General features: G+C 35.2%; 1 protein-coding gene across 4 annotated transcripts in view; it reads right to left on the minus strand.

Annotated features, from left to right (window-relative positions):
* The window catches only part of DMD (dystrophin), a 1,017,291-nt gene that overhangs the window by 458,558 nt on the left and 537,819 nt on the right, over positions 1–20,914 (minus strand). The window contains exon 17 of one of the 4 annotated variants that reach the window (XM_034074488.1): positions 11,765–11,791. The exons of the other annotated variants lie outside the window; for them this stretch is intronic. Within the exon in view, the coding sequence (XP_033930379.1) occupies positions 11,765–11,791 (27 nt within the window). The remainder of the gene's footprint in view (positions 1–11,764; positions 11,792–20,914) is intronic. 4 annotated transcript variants of the gene reach the window in all.

A 20,914-nucleotide genomic window follows, 5' to 3' on the forward strand; every position in this document is an offset into this window, starting at 1 on the left:
AACTTTGTTTTCTAAGGTGCCTATGAAGGTTCTGTATTATGCTCAGTTCTATGCTAGGTTCAGTAGGCTTGCCCCTCCTGCCATGGCAATCCAATTGCAAGAAGTCATTTTTTTGCCTGCAGAGAGAAAGGGGCAGCTTCATCAAATCAACATAAATAAGATTAAAATTGTTTCAAACTAAGCACTAGTTCATGGATATTTCTAAAGGCCAGAACCAAAGAGTAAGTAATTGACTAAACTGTCAGTTGTTCTACTGGATTTTTTTTATTTTTATGAGCTCCTATGAACGCCATCATTTACACAAAGTTTAACATGTAGGGACAGTGGTATTCTACAGATTTTTAATGGCTCATATTCTTTGCTGCAATTTCCATTCCAACACTAATACTGATAATGTAAGTTTCCATGAAGACTGTTTATTATATGAGGCTAGAAAATATTATACAGATCATTTGGTCAACAGAATAAATTGAATACATTTTCTGAGAATGTTTTAACTGACCTCATACAAGGTTTAAAAGAGGAATTGCATATAAACACAATATAATATGACTAATTTTGTAGCAGAAGTTTAATTCAACTATACAATATACTAAATAGTTTCAGAATAATCTGCAATTTAAATCAGCTAATGTTGTGCTTATCTCTGAATGTTAAAATCCTTTGCACTAAGCAGAATTTACAGAAGTGCTCTTAAGACTGTATGAACATACAGATGGTCATATTGGTTACTACAAAGGATTCCGATAGCCTACTCTTCAGCTTCTAGATGTGTCTACAAGCATATGCCTGGTAAAGAAGAAAATTAGGACAAGTGGGTAACTTCTGTTTAATGTCTTCATAACATCCAGCTAGATCTCACATGCCTAATTTGTTTTTCATACTTAGTGATCCCAGATGTATCTCTCCTCCAAGTGTTTATTCAGTCTCCTGTTTAACCCATATAAACTTGTATCTGCATTGGCACTGCAGAAGTACCCACAATGTGTTACTTACTCACTCCAGTAGTAATAAAATAAACCAAAAAGAACTCCTCATACAAGCAGGGGAAAAAGTGAATGCTGAAATAAAGAACTACAAGCAGTTGCAAGCTTTTACAATTAGAGAGCATTAGTATTTAAAGCTGAAGGACAAGAACTCTCATCATTTATTTGCTGTGCATTCACTATTGTTTCCAAAGTCAGTAAAATGCTATTTTTTTTTGTTTATTTTAATTTCTTTCTTCCAGAGATTAAGATCCAAAAGATCTCTCTTGAAAAAGTGAAATATGCCTCATCTATACCTTAGCAATGGACTGGCCTCTACAGATTGGAAACAGGAGTTAGAATGGAGAAAACTGTGAACAAATTGCTGCCATCTCAAATGGATATGCAAGAGTTAATCTTACAAGAGCTTCACTTGGGATAGGAATTAGAGCAAGACTCATGCTTTTTTCAGAGTTTCAGATTAATGTGCTAAAACTGAGTTGAAACCAACACCTTACCCCCATAGTCTGGAAATGGAGTTATTGACAAAGTCATCAAATCTCTCCATTTACATAAAATGAAAATTAATCTGTACTCTTTAGCTAACAATTTCAACAGCATTCTTTTATCCATTCAGAACACAGCAGAAACAGTGTCAATTTATGTACAATAATGATTGCCAGCAGGAGTCAGACAAATATTTTTGTTCAGGCTATGCTAGAGGGCTAAATCTAGGAATCCTTACTAGATATCCACCTACATTATATACAGTCACCTCATCTAACTCTAAATGACTAATGCTTTGAAGTTTCATTCCAAGCTGCATTGTCTTCCCTACGTCCTGAGGTTATATTTGCTTTAAGTTTTGGGGTTTCTATGTTGTCATTTTGGGAGTGGAGGAGAGGGGGTGAGGGCTGTTGCTGTTTTTTGAAGTTACTATCAAACAACTTTCATGTAAAATAACAATTCTGTTGTGTGTTCATGTTAAACACATTTTGTCAAGAGAAACAAAGAGTAAACTACAAGAATGAAAAAGAAACCTTTCACCAGAAGTAGGCAAGCTATGAGAAAATCAGAAACAGAACTAGTTTTTCCAATATCGTAAATTTTTCAGCACATTTAACAAGACATGCATTTAATTAAGAAACTGTGGAGCTTTCTTTTCTGTATTCAGAAAGTATCTAGCTTGAAAAAAAAATACATCACATTTTGAAACAAAATTCTTTCGTTTTGGGTTTATTTTTCTCCACTATTATATAAATTCCTCCTTCATGTATTTTCCCTAGCCTAGAATAGGCTATAGCCTGTGCTGTAGAAAGCACAGTCAACATGGAGGTATGTGTGTATGCACTTCCCTCATAAATACACATTAAGTTAAATAATTTGTGTGGCTTCCCAGATGATTCTAAGGGGATATAGAATATATCAGGGCAAATTAGCAAGCAATAGTAATAAGAAAATCTAAAGGAAAAAAACCCCAAACCAACCCAAACAAGAAAAAAAAAACCCAACAAAAACAAGCAACCACCAAACAGAAACCAACCAAACAACCAAAACCAACCAAAAAAAAAAAAACCACAACAAACCCACAACACCCCAAAACACCCACCCACAGCCACCCACAGCCACCCCACCCCCAACAAATCAAAAAGCCCACAGGAAGGAATAATTAGGAAGGAAGTGCAGTCCATCAAAATCTGTCTTATAGTATATGTGATTTTAAAGTAAATGAGGAAATCAAGTTCAGTATTAGTGATAACAGTTATAAAATTAGTCTCTCACACCTGATGTTCTCTTTTCACAGCTGTCTGATTTAAGCACATATCTTACTAGAATAGATGACAGCAAGAACTCTGCCTAAAGTAATACATGAAATGGTGCTAATATATCTGAAAGTTGCTAGAACCTGAAAAGTTGTTACAGGCTCACTTCCTACATTTGTTCCCACTGTAACATATATTCTTTTCATATTTGTCATTTTATTTTGAATGTAACACCTAATGTGTAGAAAGTTGTTGTCATTTACCTACTCAACTTTTTGTCTTTGTTTCACCTGCTTCTATTTTTCAGGGCTACTACAATGAAGACTGGGCATATCCATCCTTTGAAAAACTATTTGTATGAATTCATAAATATAAGACAACCAGAAGAACCTACCTACCAACAGTGCCAGAATCAGTTACTTCCAACGGTGTAATCAGAAACTATAACTTTTCATTTTAATTTGTCTATTGAGGCACTGGAAGAAAATGTTACCAGACCATGCAGCTTTTGATGAGGCTAGAATATTCTTATTTGGTCCTACCTTCTCCTCTGTTCTGACTTTCACTGGTGAAATAGAAAACTTTTGGAGGCACATTCAAATATGTTTGAAAGGTTAGGTGATGTTTGTTGTATGCAGGTATTGTTCATTGCTTCACCTTAATACAAACACCTTTGCAAGTAAAGACATCATTTACCTCAGAGAAAGCATCTACTGACGCTAGAATCATACATTCATATGTAAGAATGCATAAACTCACATATACTGGAGTCATAGACACATGTATGCACTCCACAGTCAAGAATTTATACGAAGAAATAGTCTTACACAGGTAGGTCTTACAACAGTCAATTATGGTGCAAAAAATCAAAACTTAGAAATTAGTTCCTGAGATTACTTGGGCCAGTGTTGCTATGACTGTGAGCAGAGGAGGTGGGACTGTGACTTGACTAATACCTTTGATGCAAAACAGAGAAAATTTGATAAGCTCAGCATGTTTATCTCTACATAATATAGTATAATGTCAGTCTACATAGGTAAGTTCTTAGACTAGACACAGCAATCAAAGCCAACAGCAGCAGAAGAAAGTGTGCTTTGTAAGATAAATACATTAGGGATGCTGCACATTCTAGACTGATGCTGTGTATTATAAGCCATGTAGAAGAACAGATGCTGCCCTACCATCTCAAATAGTCTGAGAAACTGCCAGTAGGAAAGATGATGTTCCCCATCCCCAAACTTTAAAGTGTAGGCTTTTATCAACTCATCCTTTCCCCCATTACTTTGTCTATTCTCTGTGCTACCCCATCTCTATGACTAAAACATATAGATTTGAAATAATTACAGAAAATATCACACTACCTCACTAAAAAAAAAAATAAAAATGCACAAAATAAATCCCAAACTCCACCAAAAAAAAAACCAAACCAAAAAAACAACAAAGCAACCTACCCCAAAACCAAATCAAACCAAAACCCCAACAAAAAGCAAACACATACACAGCCTATTAGATTATCTAACACTCTTCACTGTAGGAAATATACTAATCATGTTCAATCTATATTTTTGGTTTTGGTTGTAAGCAGAATCTGGAAAAGTGGCAGGAGTCCCAGTTTTGCCAACATTGCCTCTCCAAGCCTTTCTTCTGAAACTATAAATACTTATGTTAGTTGCATAACTTTGATCACCACCTTTCACTGTTAACATTTATGGCTGCAAATTAAAAATATTCTAAAAGGATCCACAAGAGATATTTCTCTTTGTCTGAGAAAGGGAAAATTGTTTTCCTTCATTCTATATAGAACCATAGAATCATTTATGTTGGAAAAGACCCTTAAGATCATCAAGTCCAACTGTTAATATATTGTTAGCTATATATAGTATCAGTTAACTATACATAATATTGGTTAAGTAGAAGTCTTTTAATTAGTTTTTAAAACTCAATCAAGGTCCACAGGGAAAAAAAAAATGTTAAAAAGCATTATCCTCAATTGTAAAACTTTAAAAAGCATTTGTTGTTCATAGCAAAAATCTATGTGTGTATTTCAGGCCTGGGGCTACAGACTGGAACAATGTATCACAAAGAAAATACTTGTATGACAAAGTAAAAAAACAGCCTTTGGCCTTCCACTTACACTCTTGAGAGACCTCGAACATTCAAATATCCCTAATGAAAACCTCATTTGCCACTATGCTACTCCACACACACATGGTGTGACTTAACCTGCTGGCAAATTTATAATAGTTCATTGCAAGAGTAGCTCAGTTTCAGATCAAGATGTTTAAAAAACATGACTAAAATTGCAGAATTGAGTACTTTAAGCCTGGGAAGTGACAGAGGACTTCTTTCAGTAGTCTTCTGCACACACAATATGACAAAAATCTTTTGCAACATATTCCATAACCCCACCCCCACACAAGACATTTGCTTCAATGAGCAAAAAGGATGGAAGGTGTTTCTATTGTGAGAATCTACATATTTTATTTTACTTTTATAGTTAAGAGAATGGCCCTTTCAATAGCATTCCTCAAGTATCTTGAACATTCCAAATCACCCTTTGCATACAAAGGAGACAGTAATGTAGTGATTCAAAACAAAAAAAAATCAGGTCAGAAATCTCTCCTTTCATATATAAGTTTGAAATTCCTATCCGAGCATTCAATAATGAAGGAACAGTTGGCAAGCTCAAAAGTGCAAGTATAGTTGGGGAGTTTGGGACCTGTGTCAGTGAGACTCTGAGGAGTCAAGTCAGGCACTGAGGAATCATTTGCCTCTCCCCATTAAGTTCTAAGCCCATTTTTCTATTCATATTAGGTCAAATTCATCCTCTATAACTAATGAGGCAACTTTTTTTTTTCCCCATATTGTGGTACTGTCATCTTAATCTCAAGGAATATGGAGTTCCACAAAATACACAGCACTGGGAATGAACCACCATTACTGCTGATGACTGGATACAGTGATGAAATGCATGTCTGGAGCATACCTATCAGTGGTGGAGCTCAAGAATTCTTTTCTGTCCACCATGGTCCAGTTTGAGCTACACAGACTTTTCCATCTCCCCAAATCAGTGTTCAGAAATGTGATAATTTCTCTGAGAAGCGGCCTCTACTTGGTGTATGCAAAATCATTGGATCTTCAGGCAGAAGCCCACCTTACTGATGCATGTACTTTTATTCTTTGTGGAGAGGAGAGATGGTGAAGTCCATACAGTTCAAAACTCCTATTTACAATCAGCATTACAATAAAAGCAGGTAGCATGCTTGCATATGTGAAGACCAAAAAAACAAAGAGTATCTCACATGTGGCATGTTTCATGTGAAACACAGCAGAAGCAAAGAACCAGACCCAGCATAGTCTGAAGCAATCTTTAACTGCAATTATAATGAAAATCCTGTGCAGCCCTGAACTGGAATAAGCTCATTCCATCGGAAACTTCAGGGCATGTACTTGCAAAATTCAACCAAGCCTTTACTAAGAGGATGTAAAATGTGGTTTTGAAAGGCTCATAGCTTAGTCAAATTGGGATATTTCAGAGTCATGGGAAAATACACCTACACAGATCATGCCTTTAAGCACACATTTCTTGTGCTTTCCAAAATTGCTGATAACATTTTAAAAAAAAAGTCATCAATTTTTGTTTTGTTTCCTCTCCCCATCCCCATGATGGGAAACAACCAAAGTATCTTTTCTCATCCTGAATGTGCTGAAGGAAATAAATTGAAAACCTCAAAATTATTTAGGTTCAGTTAGACCTTTGATGTAGAAAAGGTCAGGCCAAAAGTTAATTCTATACCTACACATAAGTTTGTAAAAAGGTATTGTAAACAGAAATTATGAGAAAACATATTAATAGGTTTGCTTCACCAGTTACTGCTGGTAGTAGACACTAATAGAACATGTAGATTAGTTTAGCATAAAGATGGTTATGTCATTTGATTATAAAATCAGTGACACGGCTTCTTTATTTAGCTCTAAAATTTATTTTACCTCTATCTTTATTCTACTTAATTTTAAAGATTTCTGTACTTAGTCTCACATTAAGCATCTTAACATTTAATCTATTTTTGTATACTGATTTTTCTTAATTTTTTTCCCTTCCCTCCCCAAGTCTATTATTCATTCCTATTCTTCTCTTGCACACACCTGACCAGAATATACACCGGTGTCACAGACAAGGTTATAAATGGAATTATCCCTTCTGGCAAAAGCAAGTCTTGAAAGAATAATAACCTGTACACTGAACTCAAGTATTTTCAAAAGATCCTTACCTCCTTTCTTATGGATAGCATCACAGTTTATATATCCTGCCACCTGATGAGCCAAATAAAAGTGAATAGTTTACAACTCTATTGCTAGCTACCAACACACTGAACACATTATTCGCCTCAGTGTGAGTTTTTCCCTTAGAAGAAGACAAGGAAGTTTCTGATTTTGTTCGTTGGCTCTTAGTAGATAGGTTGGGGTTTCTTATTATTCATGCTAGTATGCTATCAATGCCTCTGCTGACTCAAAACATCTTGCCTACTGTTTAAAATTCCTAGAATGCAATATCAGTCCATGCTGATAATCAGAGGACCCTCAATACCTACAGGGCAACCAGGGGTAAACAAGAACACATCTAAAAGGATTCTTCCCTATCATAATTCTCAGAAGCCATTAGAATACTTTTTGCCTTGGATTTGAAATTCAAATTCCAGTGAAAATTCATTACACATTTGTAATGATATAACCCCTGAGACAATCAAGTGATTCTGTGTGATAAATCATATTGAAGACACACAAAGTTGAATGAACTATGTACATCATAGTTCATAGCTCACTGTTATCTGTTTGATCAGATTACATATCTTCCCAACAGCACCAATAATTAAAGAGCCACTTTTATCAGAATACTTCAGTATGACTGGAAAAAAACTCAGTATTGTAAAAACGTTAGAGCATGAGACTTCATTGAAGCCAGTCCTGGTTCTCTGCTATATGGATAAATCAGTTTTAAATTATTTGCTTTTTCACCATATAAACTTGCTCCCTCATCAGTTGTATCTGAGAGCACTGTTAGTGTGATTCACTGGTGCAGTTGCATGAAACCATATGCTAAGCAGACTCAGGGCTGCTTAAGCCTGTCAGCAGCCAGATATATCAGTGCTGACATCTGTGCCAGTTGTCAAACCAATGACTATGAATGTCATAAGTCATTAGACTTATTTTCAGTCATCCAGCTATAGTGACATGACCTGTAACTCTTTTCTGCTACTCCGGGATACAAAGACCAATAGTCTGACTCACCTAATTTGAGAAATAGTAGAACGTGGATAATATCCTCACTTGCTATGACAGCATTCTGGGCAGCATGTAATCCCAGATCCACAAAGCCTGATAATCGGACCAACAGAGTCCAAATTCAAAAAGATAATGAAGATGACTTTGTTTTACTTTTTACACACGTTTCTAAGCAGGAAGAGAGGTTAAGCTGCATAAGCCTAGGAATAACCACCCTTAATAAAACATTGTTACTGCTAGGGCTACTTCTAATATATGCCAGGGAGAAAATGAGATGTTAGGGCAGCATGGACTGGTGGAGAGCCCAAGACAAATCCTAGGTCCTTGTGTTCATAGGAACCTCTGTTGTGATCATTCCTGGAAGGAGCAAGGGAATTTCCGTGCCTTATTGCCTAACTGATCATGTAAAAACTATATAAAAAAAAGTCAGGTCAGAAGTCATGCACTAACAACTACTACTTTCTAATCACAATAGGAAATGTGATTAAATTGTAAACCCCATTCTATATCTTTCAGTTCACAAACATTGACCAAAATTTAGTAAGAACACTGTATTGAGTGGGAGCATCTCTCTTTTGCCATGAAAACCATATGCATATTTCAACTTTTCTTCTCAATACTACCTCACTAACCCTGTAAGAGTTCTTAAAGTAAAACAAATGGCATCTGGTTATTTATTCGAAAAAAGTAGTAATTTCTATCCTAGCAGTTGACATAAATCTTTATTGCATAAATAATGCAAATCTTATTTCAATAATTTAACATAGAAAATATATTAATATTAAAGTATTAATAGACATAAATTACAACCTGTATTTATACGATATTTACATGTACAGTACTTTATTCAGAGCAAACTTTATGCTTAACTGTTTTACCTAACAGTACCTTCCTAATGATATTACCAGCTAATCAGGGCAGATGACTTTACCAAACTATCCTCCTAAAGGAAACTGATCTTATAGATGAGCATTTCTACTGCAGTCATCAGGCCACAACTTGAGCAGTTGGTGGCACAGTAATCTGCGGCATAATCGTTCAGCCAATTACTGCTGAAATAGTGATATTAATCTACTCATAAAAGGCAAGTTAAGGGTCAGCTGCCAACAGTGGAAAATACTTGGTATGGATAATGTGCTACAGAACGGGATTCATCTGCTCTTACTGATTTCAGCAATCTGCACAACTTGACTTCATTTTTGAGTGGATAAAAACACAGAACTTAAAACTGCGTAAAATCACGTCTGCATATATGAATATCTTCAGCATCGCAAATGGCCTAAGGCAATCTCATACTCTGGTCTGTGAGGCACACTCCAGCATGCGATCTCCCAGACTGACACCCAAGTCTGCAGAGAAATCATTCTTGCCACAGATGTCCCTCAATACTTAACATTCCTAGAAGTATCTATTCTCCCCTAGGGTTCAGCATTTTTGATCAACAAGGTAATTTCAGTCTACAGTTTAAATCTTTGGAGGCTGTTTGACAGGCAGTAATACAATATTTGCCAGGGAACTTTTGAAACACATACAAACATACTTATATGTATTTTTTTTAGAAAGTACACAAGATACACGTCTGTCAGAGAGGGAGAATGAAACCACAGTTTGGAGGAGCTTGGGCAGCAGAAGGGATGTGTTTGGGACAAGGCAGCCCCAGAAATCTGTTTCCACTTCTTTATAAGACAGAATTCAAGCTTGATGCTTGAATTTCTGCATGCAGAAAGAACAGTTTTAAAAATAAGTTTTCCTACTAGTCATCATGTATCTATATTGCCTGCTCTTTAGCTCTCAAATGGGAACATGGCAAAGAATGACTGAATGACTCGGCTACTGCTACTTTTTACTTCTCTCCTTACATATGAAAAAGGCCAAGAGACCTTTCTTAACTGCTCAGTCTGCTTCACTTCATAGAAAGTTATACACCATGATAATGTTCACAAAATAAGCACTGTTTATACAATCACATGACTTTCATAATGAATGGAATTTTATTCCTCATGGTACAAGGAACTTTTACTTCTCTATAAATAACAAAAATATTAGACATTATTGAAAAATCATGCCCCATACAGAAGTCAGTCATGTCAACTACACTTCTTACAGTGTAGGTTTCAACATTCATTTGCTGCCCAACACATAATAGCACTTTAAATGCTATCCAAAAGTATTAATTATGTTTTTGAAATCTATCTGTGATAGTAAGATATTTTGCTTAAACTTAAGTGACATTCATCTTTCCTTAAAGATTTAACATGGACTAAAATGGAAAATCTAAAATTTTTATTAAATATTTTTACTATTATTATATGGAAGTATCGCAAAGAATCTTATTAACTTGCTTCTTTCAATTGCCTTTCCAAAACTACAGACCGGAAAGACATCTTAGTGCTGTACCTATACAATCATAAATTATGTGAACTGGTATTCAAGATTCCCATACATTGCTCTTTCCAAATACTGCACCTCCATAGACAGTTTTAGAGGAGTAATCGCCTTTAATTACCCGCAGTAGCAAATTAAAACTTCAGCAAAATTTCTCAGCTATCTTTTCTAGTTGCATACCAGCTCGAACAATTGTTTTTATTTTGTGGTTACACACCGCCTTTTAAAATTATTTCTACTATTCGTTTCCCCTTTTACTGCAGAGCTTTTTTTTTTTTCACAATTGCAGACCTGCCAAATTACAAGATGAACAGAAGATTGTAACAAATAATTACATGATCCATAAGACTTTCAAGTTTCTTTACAATTTAAAGTGCATTTTTACCTTGTCAATCAGAAAATAAGAAGCTTTATGATGTATTATCAAATGGGGGGCAGGGAGAGAACCTACTGCATTTTCAGAAAAAAACAACAACAAAAAAAGGAAACAAAAAAACCCCTATATTGGTTGATTTATACTTGAGCTTTAGTTTTAAAAATTAATAAAGTCTTCACTTGCAAAGGTTTTTATTCTCCTCTGCTTTGTCAGCTTTCACTTCAGAGATTTCCTTTCCCCTAAACATGCTGAGTTACCAGCTATGTCCTATCTTCTCACAGACTGTTCTTTGACCAAGAATGTAGAAGACAGGACAAGACAAACAGCAGCTTCATTGGGGAAAAATTATGCCATATATAATAAACTACAAATAAGCAAATTAAATGGATACAATTTATTACATTCAGAAACAGTGTTCCAATTTAATGTTTTTAGTATTTCTAAGATATGGGATCACAGAAACTATGCTATTCATAACTACTTCATAACTATTCATACAAGCTAAACTACTTTATTGGCCATTCAGTTATACCATAATTAGCTACTTGTTCTGAGATATATTTTGGACTCTATAGGTCTGACTCTATTACTTTTACTCTTTCCCACTTAACGTGTTCATGCACATCCCCCTTAGCTTCCCCCAGGATGAGCTGTCTCAGCTCTTTCAGCCTCTTCTATGCTCTGGTCCCTTAATCACCTTCAGGGCCCTTTTCTGGACACATAGACTGTGTCCACATGTCACATGATGCGAAGTCCATCAAGTGACACTGCAGCCCTGGCAAGGCTGCATCTGCAATAGAGGGGAAGTATCACCTCTCTCAGCTTGCTGGCAATGCCTTTTGAAACCATCACAATCACCAGAAAAAAAACATTCTTAAACAGATAGAAAATCTCATTTGTGTTTTCCTCAGATTTCATTCAATGATGTTAAATATACCACATATGATTAGGTTCACATAACAGAAGAACTTGATCCTTCTGAGATTTGGTACTCCATTGCATTCCCCTCACTATCACTTCTAAACTGGAGAATTAAAGATTATATTAATTTAGTTCTAGAGTTTTATCATTGTTTAGGATGTAAACAGGATAATAGTTGATTCACAAGAACAGAAACACAGGAGCATATGCAAACTGTAGATTCTGCAATCCTAGAAGTTAAACACAAATGCAAATATTTCTTTTGAAATACAATATAAAATATTCCAGATTAAGAAATACATTTTAAATTTGCCCCTTGATTATTTTTTCATTAAAATATGAACCCAAGCAAAAAATTAAGAGGTATTTCAAAGTAAATAATTATTTTTCTTCAGAAAATATTGAAACAAAGCTGACATTTTTTATATTTTTGAAAACAAAATTGAAATGTTCATTAGGCAAGTTCTGAATGTGATGTAATGACACTTCTAAACCAATAATTTAATTTCTGTTGGTTTAAAAGCAGCTGTTATCCCTGGATTTTCATTTATTCTTGGTAGAACTAAAGGCAAATAGTTCAGAACCAGACTCATCTGGTACAAATTGGCAATATTCCATGTGAATTAATATAAATGCAAACAGGCAAGCAAACAATAACTTAGAATTTAACTATTAACTTTGATTAAAACTGCTCTGTTTGGCAGTTTATCATCCAGCTAATTATCAGGGAAATTACTTACTTCCTGAAAATCATATTGGAGATCCTTTGATATAAAATATGAAAACTGAAAAAATTATTTAAACTCCCTTCTGCAGTATGCATCACTTTCATTTATATCTGTTTTTAAATGCATTCTTATCACTTCACAGATCTTACAATTTCTCTCAACATCTGAAAGAATCCTAGGATTTTAGGGCCCTTCATTCAAACCTGGGCTTTAAAAACACTATCTTTGGCTTGAGAGTACATACATCAGTTTTTAAAAGGCAATCAAAAAATAAGTACTCTGTTCATCCTACCCAGCTATCTGAACAAGAAACATAGTGAGACAGACAATACAATAGCAAAAACAGAGTTTAAAGCTGCTTAGCTCATTTAGGATGAGATTTTATTATTTTTTCCTATGCTCTATCAATTATCCTCATACGTGTTTATATGAGAATTAAAAATACTGTTTATAATAGTAATAAAATGCTTTTAAAACTCAGGGTCTCAAAACAAACTTAAATTCTACAAAGATAGTCTTGACACATTCTTAAAGGTGTTATTCTCACATTTAAAGCATGAAGGAATAATGCATGGATCAAAGAGAAGTCTAATTATGACATGAGCTCTGAAGAGAACTGGTTCATCAGATAGTTAGCATCTAATGTTTGGAAATACATCCAAACATTTGATAGTTTTCTGAAGATTAAAAAGGGAAATCACCAACTGTAAAGAAACAAGCTTGTTTAGATTTACTATCTATATGGTAATTGAACCAGATATTATAGCAACAGCAAAAATCCAAGGCATTAAAGAAATTCTTACTCATTGAGAATGCAAATTGCTTTTTAATTTCCTGACCTTATAGTGCAAGAGGATGAGCACTGCCAGTAGATTACCATATCATAATCTCATGGAATTAGGTTAAATACCCAATTACAAACACTTTGCATGGCAAAAGACTAAAGAGGAAACACACTGTGTATTCCAAAAGGAGTAAGCTGACTTTTTAAACACAGCAAGAAAAAGACAGATATAAATGTTTGGGTTACAAAGCTACTGGATAGCTTTAAAATGTATGGATCTCTTGAGCAAAATGAATTTCTGACATCAAATGCCTGCATGGTAAAATTTACACTAGTTTTCAATTACACTTAAATGTATACAAATTACACACACATTCATTCTAAAGATCTTTTCAAAGCCTTTTTTTTCGCATGCAGCAGGTGTGTACGTCTGATGGTAACATGCTTTTTCTATGCTACCAATGATGACAACTCATGAGCACCCCTGCACTGGGTCTGGCTAGGATGTAGTTAATCTTTGTAGTAGCATCTATGGTGCTGTTTTGGATTTGTGATTAAAGAGGCACTGGCACCAGTGTTTCTGCTACTATTGAGCAGTCCAAGCACCAAATCAACTTTTCTTCCTCTTCACTCTTCCCCCCCACCGCCCAGCAAGAAGTCTGAGGATACACAAGGATCTGGGAGGGGACAGCTGACCCCAACTGACCAAAAGGATATCTCACACCACATAATGTGAAAAACTGGGAAGGGATTGTTGGTCTGAAAAGTAGCCATTGTATTTATTATAGTTGAAATTGAGTTTGAGGTCCTAGCAGATGGCTGAAATCAATAGAAAAGTATGCTTTATAGCATATGCAAATGTTTCACAAAGAAATACTTCCAAATTAATCTAGTGCAGGGGAAGGGTTGGGGGTAGGGGGTGTGAAGAAAGACATACATGTGCATATTTTAATATATATTACAAATATAAAAATATATGAATCCTCCCACTCAAATTCCTATGGGAGATTGTATCATTTAATCTAATGACTACTACAGGAGAGAAGACTACCATTTAAATCCCATTTTCCTTTTTTTTTGATGCTACAAAAGGGCTCTCTTACCTGAACTGCATGTCTGGATGGGACCATGGTCTGCTGTAAAGCTTGGTAAAGTCTCAAGGTATCATTTACTTTGCATGGTGCTTTTTCTGATTTATTTTTCATAGTATATACTTGTTTCTTCCTGTATTATACTTAAGACTGAAAACTATTATTAATATTTGTTCAGCACTCAGACCAGCAGTGACCTGGCTCACAAGCAGAGCTCCTTGTAACAATACTGGAGAGTAGAGATACATCATAATAATTGTAAAATTCTATAGATAGTAATATGCTTAAGGTTTCAGTATAGGCAATGACAAGGCTAGGTATTTAAATATTGATAATATACCTTTTAAGGTGTCTGAAGTATTCAGTTTTATTTCTAAAGATTTTATAAGCTCAGATTTGACCAAGAAATCCATTTAAAATTAAGCAGGTAGACTGTGTGAGGAGAAGAACAAACAGAGATTAAAAGAATAAAGAAACTATTTGTAAGCCTGTTACTGGGAATACAAGGAACATAAAAACTTATGAAGCAGATAAGCATTCAACATTCAACTGGAATATAAATGAACCCTTGGTTCTCCATTGTTCTCAGTCCTCTACTATTGCCCCACCACATTACTCTATGCACTGCTTATTCAGCATTTTGTTTGTACTGGATTCCTGTAAGCCAAAGATACTAAAATAACCTTAATCTTTCCCAACACAATCTATATGTACCTGTTGTTAGGAATCATACTAAACCTTAAAGGAAATCTAGAGTACCATTGGTGTAAACTGTTAATGTACACAGAGGTTCTTCTCCTTTCTTTGACCACCAAAACAAGTAGCATAGTTCAAACAAACTAAAACAAACCTATAAGTACAACAGCTGAGAAAAACAAACAAACAAAAACCCCACAAAACAAATACTATTAGGACAATTTCTTTCTGGACTCAACCACTCATCGAATATGCATGCTGGTTGAATAGTCATAAACAGAGCAGCCAGCAGAAAATGGGTCCTGAAGTCAATTAGAGAAAATATTCAATTATCCAGTCATAACAATTACAACTTGCATGAAATTAATATTGGCTATTGTTCTTCACAGGTGCCAGAAAGACTTAATCTGTCAGTAATCACTCTTTCTGGCAGATCTCCCCTGAGCAACAAATCCAGGCTCATGGAAAACAGTCCTTCAGGCCATCAGCAAGGGATCCCCTCCCACATCCCCACCTCTGTAGAGCCACTAGCTGGACTGAGCAGAGATCAACATCTTGTGGAAGAAAGACATGTGTCCCAGCAGGTAAGCAGAGATACAACCTCAGAGCCCATTTCCAGAGTCCTGTTTCTGAGGAAAGTAAGGTCTGGAAAGGAGCATGACAGGAAGAAACAATAAGAACTCGCATTAATAACTAGGACAAAAGACATATCCACGTTTGGCCACTTAAATGGAATTTGGAGAAACTATGCTAAATTTAGCTAAGAATAAACTATTCTTAAGAAACTTTGGCATTTCAAATTTTGCTTTTGTCTTAGATCAGTACAAATTGAGAAACAGTGAGTTAACTTTGATAGTTTAATTAAACTTAAATGATTTGTTTTTTTACATTACAAGCAAGAATATGTTTTTGCTTGTTTGGTAATTCGAACAAGTGGGTTCTTTTTTGTTGTTTTATAAAAATAAAAATCAAGATGTTTGAGGATTAAATGGTATTTCCTTAGTGTGCCATGACTCCTCATGAGAGCTCTGTATCAGATTCTTACCTTTATTTTCCTGTGAACAAACTATATTTCATATAATGTTCCCTCAAGCTAACAGGGAAAAAGGCAATGCAATATGAATAAAGTAAAAGCTAATGGCTCCTCATTCCCCAAATAAAAGACATAATTCTCAGCAAAGAATAAAGGTCCATCTACATGTCCAACATGGAGCTAAAAAAACAGATAACAACCGAAGCTAGAATTTAAGGAAAATTAAAGTTTTCTATAAGAAATAATTGATTTTCCAGAAGCCACATATCCAGAGGAAAAATTCACAACAGACCATTAAAAGTTTGAGAAGTTTGTCATTAAAAAAAACATCACCCAGAAGTGTATTTCTCAAGAGACTTATGATCTTCACTGTTTCAGTACAGACACAAATAAAATACACTGTAATCCCCTCTGCAGCTCAGACTACATGTTTGTCTTCTTACTGATTTCTGTTCTGAGATATTCAGAATATACATGATCTTCCAACTCACAAACCCCATATTTCCCTAAGGCAAGGAAAAAAGTCCCCACAAACCCACACAGCCAAAGAACACATAATTTTATTCAAGGTATGCATTTTTTGAATGCCTACTAGTCGTAGAAGTCATACGGGCATTAAAAACAGCCTTACAGAAATCTCTTTTCCTTGCTACATTTTATGTACCAGATACTATATTTTGTTTGAAGTTTCATACTTGCAACCAGACATTGCATAGACTTCTGGAGGCTAGAACGACTTCCTTGTGTCTCCCTGTAACACTACACTGGTGGTAATACCAGAAAGTGGCACTACAATCAGCACTACATGGATTTGTAATACGAGGTGAAAGACAGAAACCATGAAGCAGCTTGTTTTACTTTTAACATATAACCATATGCTTATGTGTGTTCACTTAAGAATTCAGAAGGTATTGCAGATACAGAGAAAATCCGGTAGGCAGGTTCTACATACAACTAATGCTCCCTGAGAAAGACACATTCTATTTAAGTATGAGGTTACATAATCCCAAAATTATCAAATTTACGAAAGACACCTGTGAGATTTACCAAGTTCCCTCTCAGGTGACCTATCACAAACCACTCTCTCCCATACACACTCCACCTCTCCCCAAAGCATAGGTGAAAATAGTGTTATGATTGTACACTAAGGTATCCAAAAGATAATAATTAACAGAATTGTTTGTTTCTACAAATTTAATAACACCCCTCGAACAGACACAATGTTAATTTTAGACAGAGTTGCATCATCTAACATGAAACTATTCAGTATTTAGTTCTTACTCTTACCATTTAATGGGTGACCTCATGCCTTATTAACTGTGTGCTATTAAATTGTGAACTGGGAAAAAATTATCATCTCCCTCGTGAGCTCTTTGGTGGCATGCATCATACTAGTATCAGAGTGCTTCCCAATTCTAACTATTTTCCACAGGCCTTCATTGAGACAAGGAACTACTTTTATCCCCATTTAACAGAATGGGAGTTAAGACAATTAAGTAGGTCAAAGTATCTGCTAATTGTGGATACTTAATTTAAGGAAGAAGGGATATCATTATTTACTCCAGTGTACCACTTCACAGGCCTGAATCAGAGCTCTTATTCATGAATTTAAAGGGCTCAAGGCCTGAGCTAAGGACCACAAAGATTACCTCTTTCCCCATCCTCTTGTTTACTTCATCCTATTCTGACCAGCCAAGATTGCTAAGAGTTTTTGTCTGCCCAGCTATCACTTTGTTTTTCCCTCATGAGCTTCTTCTGTTCTAAGTTTCCTATACTTCTTCTAAGCTTTTCCTTTTACACCTTGTCGCTAATGGACTTCTGAATTCCTACATCTGTTTGCCAGCACCTAATGTAATTCTCTTTCCTCTGTTCTACCTTTGTTTCATTAAAGAAAGGTAGAACATAGTTCATCAGTTCTTTTCCTTGTATTTCAGGTCCATTATGAGACTTATCTTCCTTCTCCTTGCAGGACTGATCCTAGTCTCTTATCCTTTGCCCCTAATCTCTTTAAGTGTGTTCATGAATCAAAGTTTTCACTTATTTCTCATTGGTAATAGATGCTACAATAAAATATGTTAGGCATACCTGGCAAGAATTGACAATTACTACTTTAATTAGTTTCAAGCACAAGGAAACCAAATGACTCTAACACAGGATATCATGTGCCAGAGATCACACAGATATTTGCAGCCTTAAAAGACTAATGTCTTCAGTAGAAAAAATAGTGGCTTGTTTAAAATATTTGTGCTTCACAAAGAATTAAGAGAAAGCATACCTATAAAAGCATCATCAACATTTGTAACAGCTTTTACAAGTTTTATGGCAAATATATCTAGATGCACAAATAGTCTCATTTGTAAGCATATTAAGGCAATGAGGAGTTATGCATTCTTTGTTGGACAGCAAAGAAGTAATAAAACAAAGATAAACATACTTTCAAAGTAAATATTCCCACAGCTAAGTACAAACTGTAAGTTACAACAGCATAATCAACTGTTAGAGAAAGTCTTACATCAAATATAAAGCCTGCAAAACTGAATTTCTTTACAACTATATTTAAGTAACCGCTCTTATTAGTGTAGGAGATGACAGACAGCTCTGCCCCACCACCTTAATAGAAAATGAAGACACATGGCCTTGAATAAATCCCACAGTTCGATTAGCAACATCATAGTGATAGTCAAGACTGTGGAAAAAAATCCCAGAGGCATGCTGGTGGCATGTTAATGCTTTAACTTGGGTTGGATCTGTAGCAGTGGAATCCATGAAACTAAAGTTCATCAGCCTGTTCTAATTTCAGACAGTAGCTGAGTACCATAAGATATGCTTAAGGTAGCAGTGAGAGACTTAACAGGGGCATTCCCCACACCAAGTCCACCTTTCCAACAATTCAAGACCAGCATTTAAACACTGCTGAAAGTGTTTATTCCTTTTTATCAACTAATCTTAGGATTCAACCATACTTTGAAAACCATAACCTGTAATTTAAGCCATGGGATCAAGAGCACAAATTGTGACAAAGACTGACCTTTTTTTTTATCGCTGGTATTACTGCAATAATGCAGGTATAATCTCAAAGCTTTAAGACCTCCTATACAATGCTTTTTCTTTATGAAGACAAACTATTAAGATAAATCTGCCTTTTGTAGTCTACACCTTCACATGATGATTTCCTTTACTTAAGCATAACAAGAATGCAGCTATTAATACTAGAAAAACAAACAAATGTGTAAAACCAAGCTATAGTTTACCAGTAGGAAAAGGAACATAAGAAACAAGAAGTTTTTACCTGGCTTCAGGAAATAGCTCAAAACCATTTCTGAAGTCTTGACAATGACTTATGAGAATCCTCATGTGTAAGAAAAGTAGTTCTAAATCAGTCTGAATCAAAAAAATCCTGTTCTCATCTTTCCTTTCATATTCCTATACCAGTATGCAGGCTTATAGCACAGTTTTGGCATTAGGTAGTTGACTGAGCACTCAAGCTGCCTTTAGATGATTACTGCAGATAGTCTAGAAAAAACAAACAAACAAAGAAACCAACCAAACAAAAAAAAATCCCTCCACCCCCCAAAAAAAACCCAAAACAACAAATCACCATCAGACCCAGAATCAGAAGCACCTGGTGCTGCCAAAATTCTTTCTCAATGGCCTGTCTTGCACCCCTCCATAGATGAGATTATTCAGTAATATACAACAATATTAGAGAAAAGTGTCTACAAAAACTAAAGGCCAAATTCTGATCTGATTTACAACAATGTAAATATCTACAATACTGAGTAAGAGCAAAACAGATATAGAAATATTAACTTGTTATCTGTTAAATGTTACTGTGAACCAACAAAAATCCTCTCAGCCAATCTTTGTTCATATTTCCAAATTTGTGACTTTAAAAGGGATGCATACTTTAGGAATAATATTTTTTTGCTTGCATCTCAGAATCATTATAATACTTGATTATCAGGATAAAGGTGACATAATGAGCTTGAATTGTTAAGGATTGCTAAAAACAGGGCTGTTAAACTGTTTTCCTTTCCCACCCTCCTCACAGCTGCATTGCATGAGCAGGTGCCTAATTTACTATCACAATTAATTTTCTCTTTCTGTGCTGGACACTTTTTTAATAGTAATACATGTAGAAAGGAAAATTAATGAATAGACTGTATTTCACCCCTCTAAAATTGCTGTCTTATATTTAAATGAAGAAGCAGTGTGAAATACACAATTTGAGCAGCAACTCTGTATTAAGCACTGTAAAAAATCAGGTCAACCCTTTCAGGATCCTATATTTGGGTTTAGCTTCGCATATTTTAAATTATTTATTTTTAACTAGGAAAAAATTACATTAATTGGGATAAGTGCTAAAAATCCAGCAAACCCAAACCACAGAATCTGTGACGATTATTCCCATGTATTTTATTTACCTCCAGCACTCTAAAATAAACAGAACAAAATGTGGGAAAAATATAATCTATTTTACTAAACATACTCTAATTCCTCACATGCAAATAGACAAGTTATTCACTGAGAATATTGAAACATCAGTTTGTTGTCTACTAAGGATGCTTAATATCATGTTATGAAGTGAGCGTTCTCATTTTCCAAAGCTGCTGTGCTTTGTAATGTAAATGCACCAATGAAAAGAGGGTCTCATGACTGCAGATGAATTGCACTACATGAGTGAAAATAACTATTGCTGTTCTAACAAATGAATTTGGTGACTTCAGCACTAATGATAAATATAAGCAGCTGGTGCAGGTGTTCTCAGATATGAAGATATATTTCTTTGCTATTTGAATTTTACTAATTTCTCTGCATAATGTCTCACATAGTCATGCAATGAGAAGACATGAATAAGACTGTAGGTTCTGAAGAAGCTAGCTACTTTG

This window comes from Melopsittacus undulatus, chromosome 2, assembly GCF_012275295.1.
Source record: "Melopsittacus undulatus isolate bMelUnd1 chromosome 2, bMelUnd1.mat.Z, whole genome shotgun sequence".
Lineage (NCBI taxonomy): Eukaryota > Metazoa > Chordata > Aves > Psittaciformes > Psittaculidae > Melopsittacus > Melopsittacus undulatus.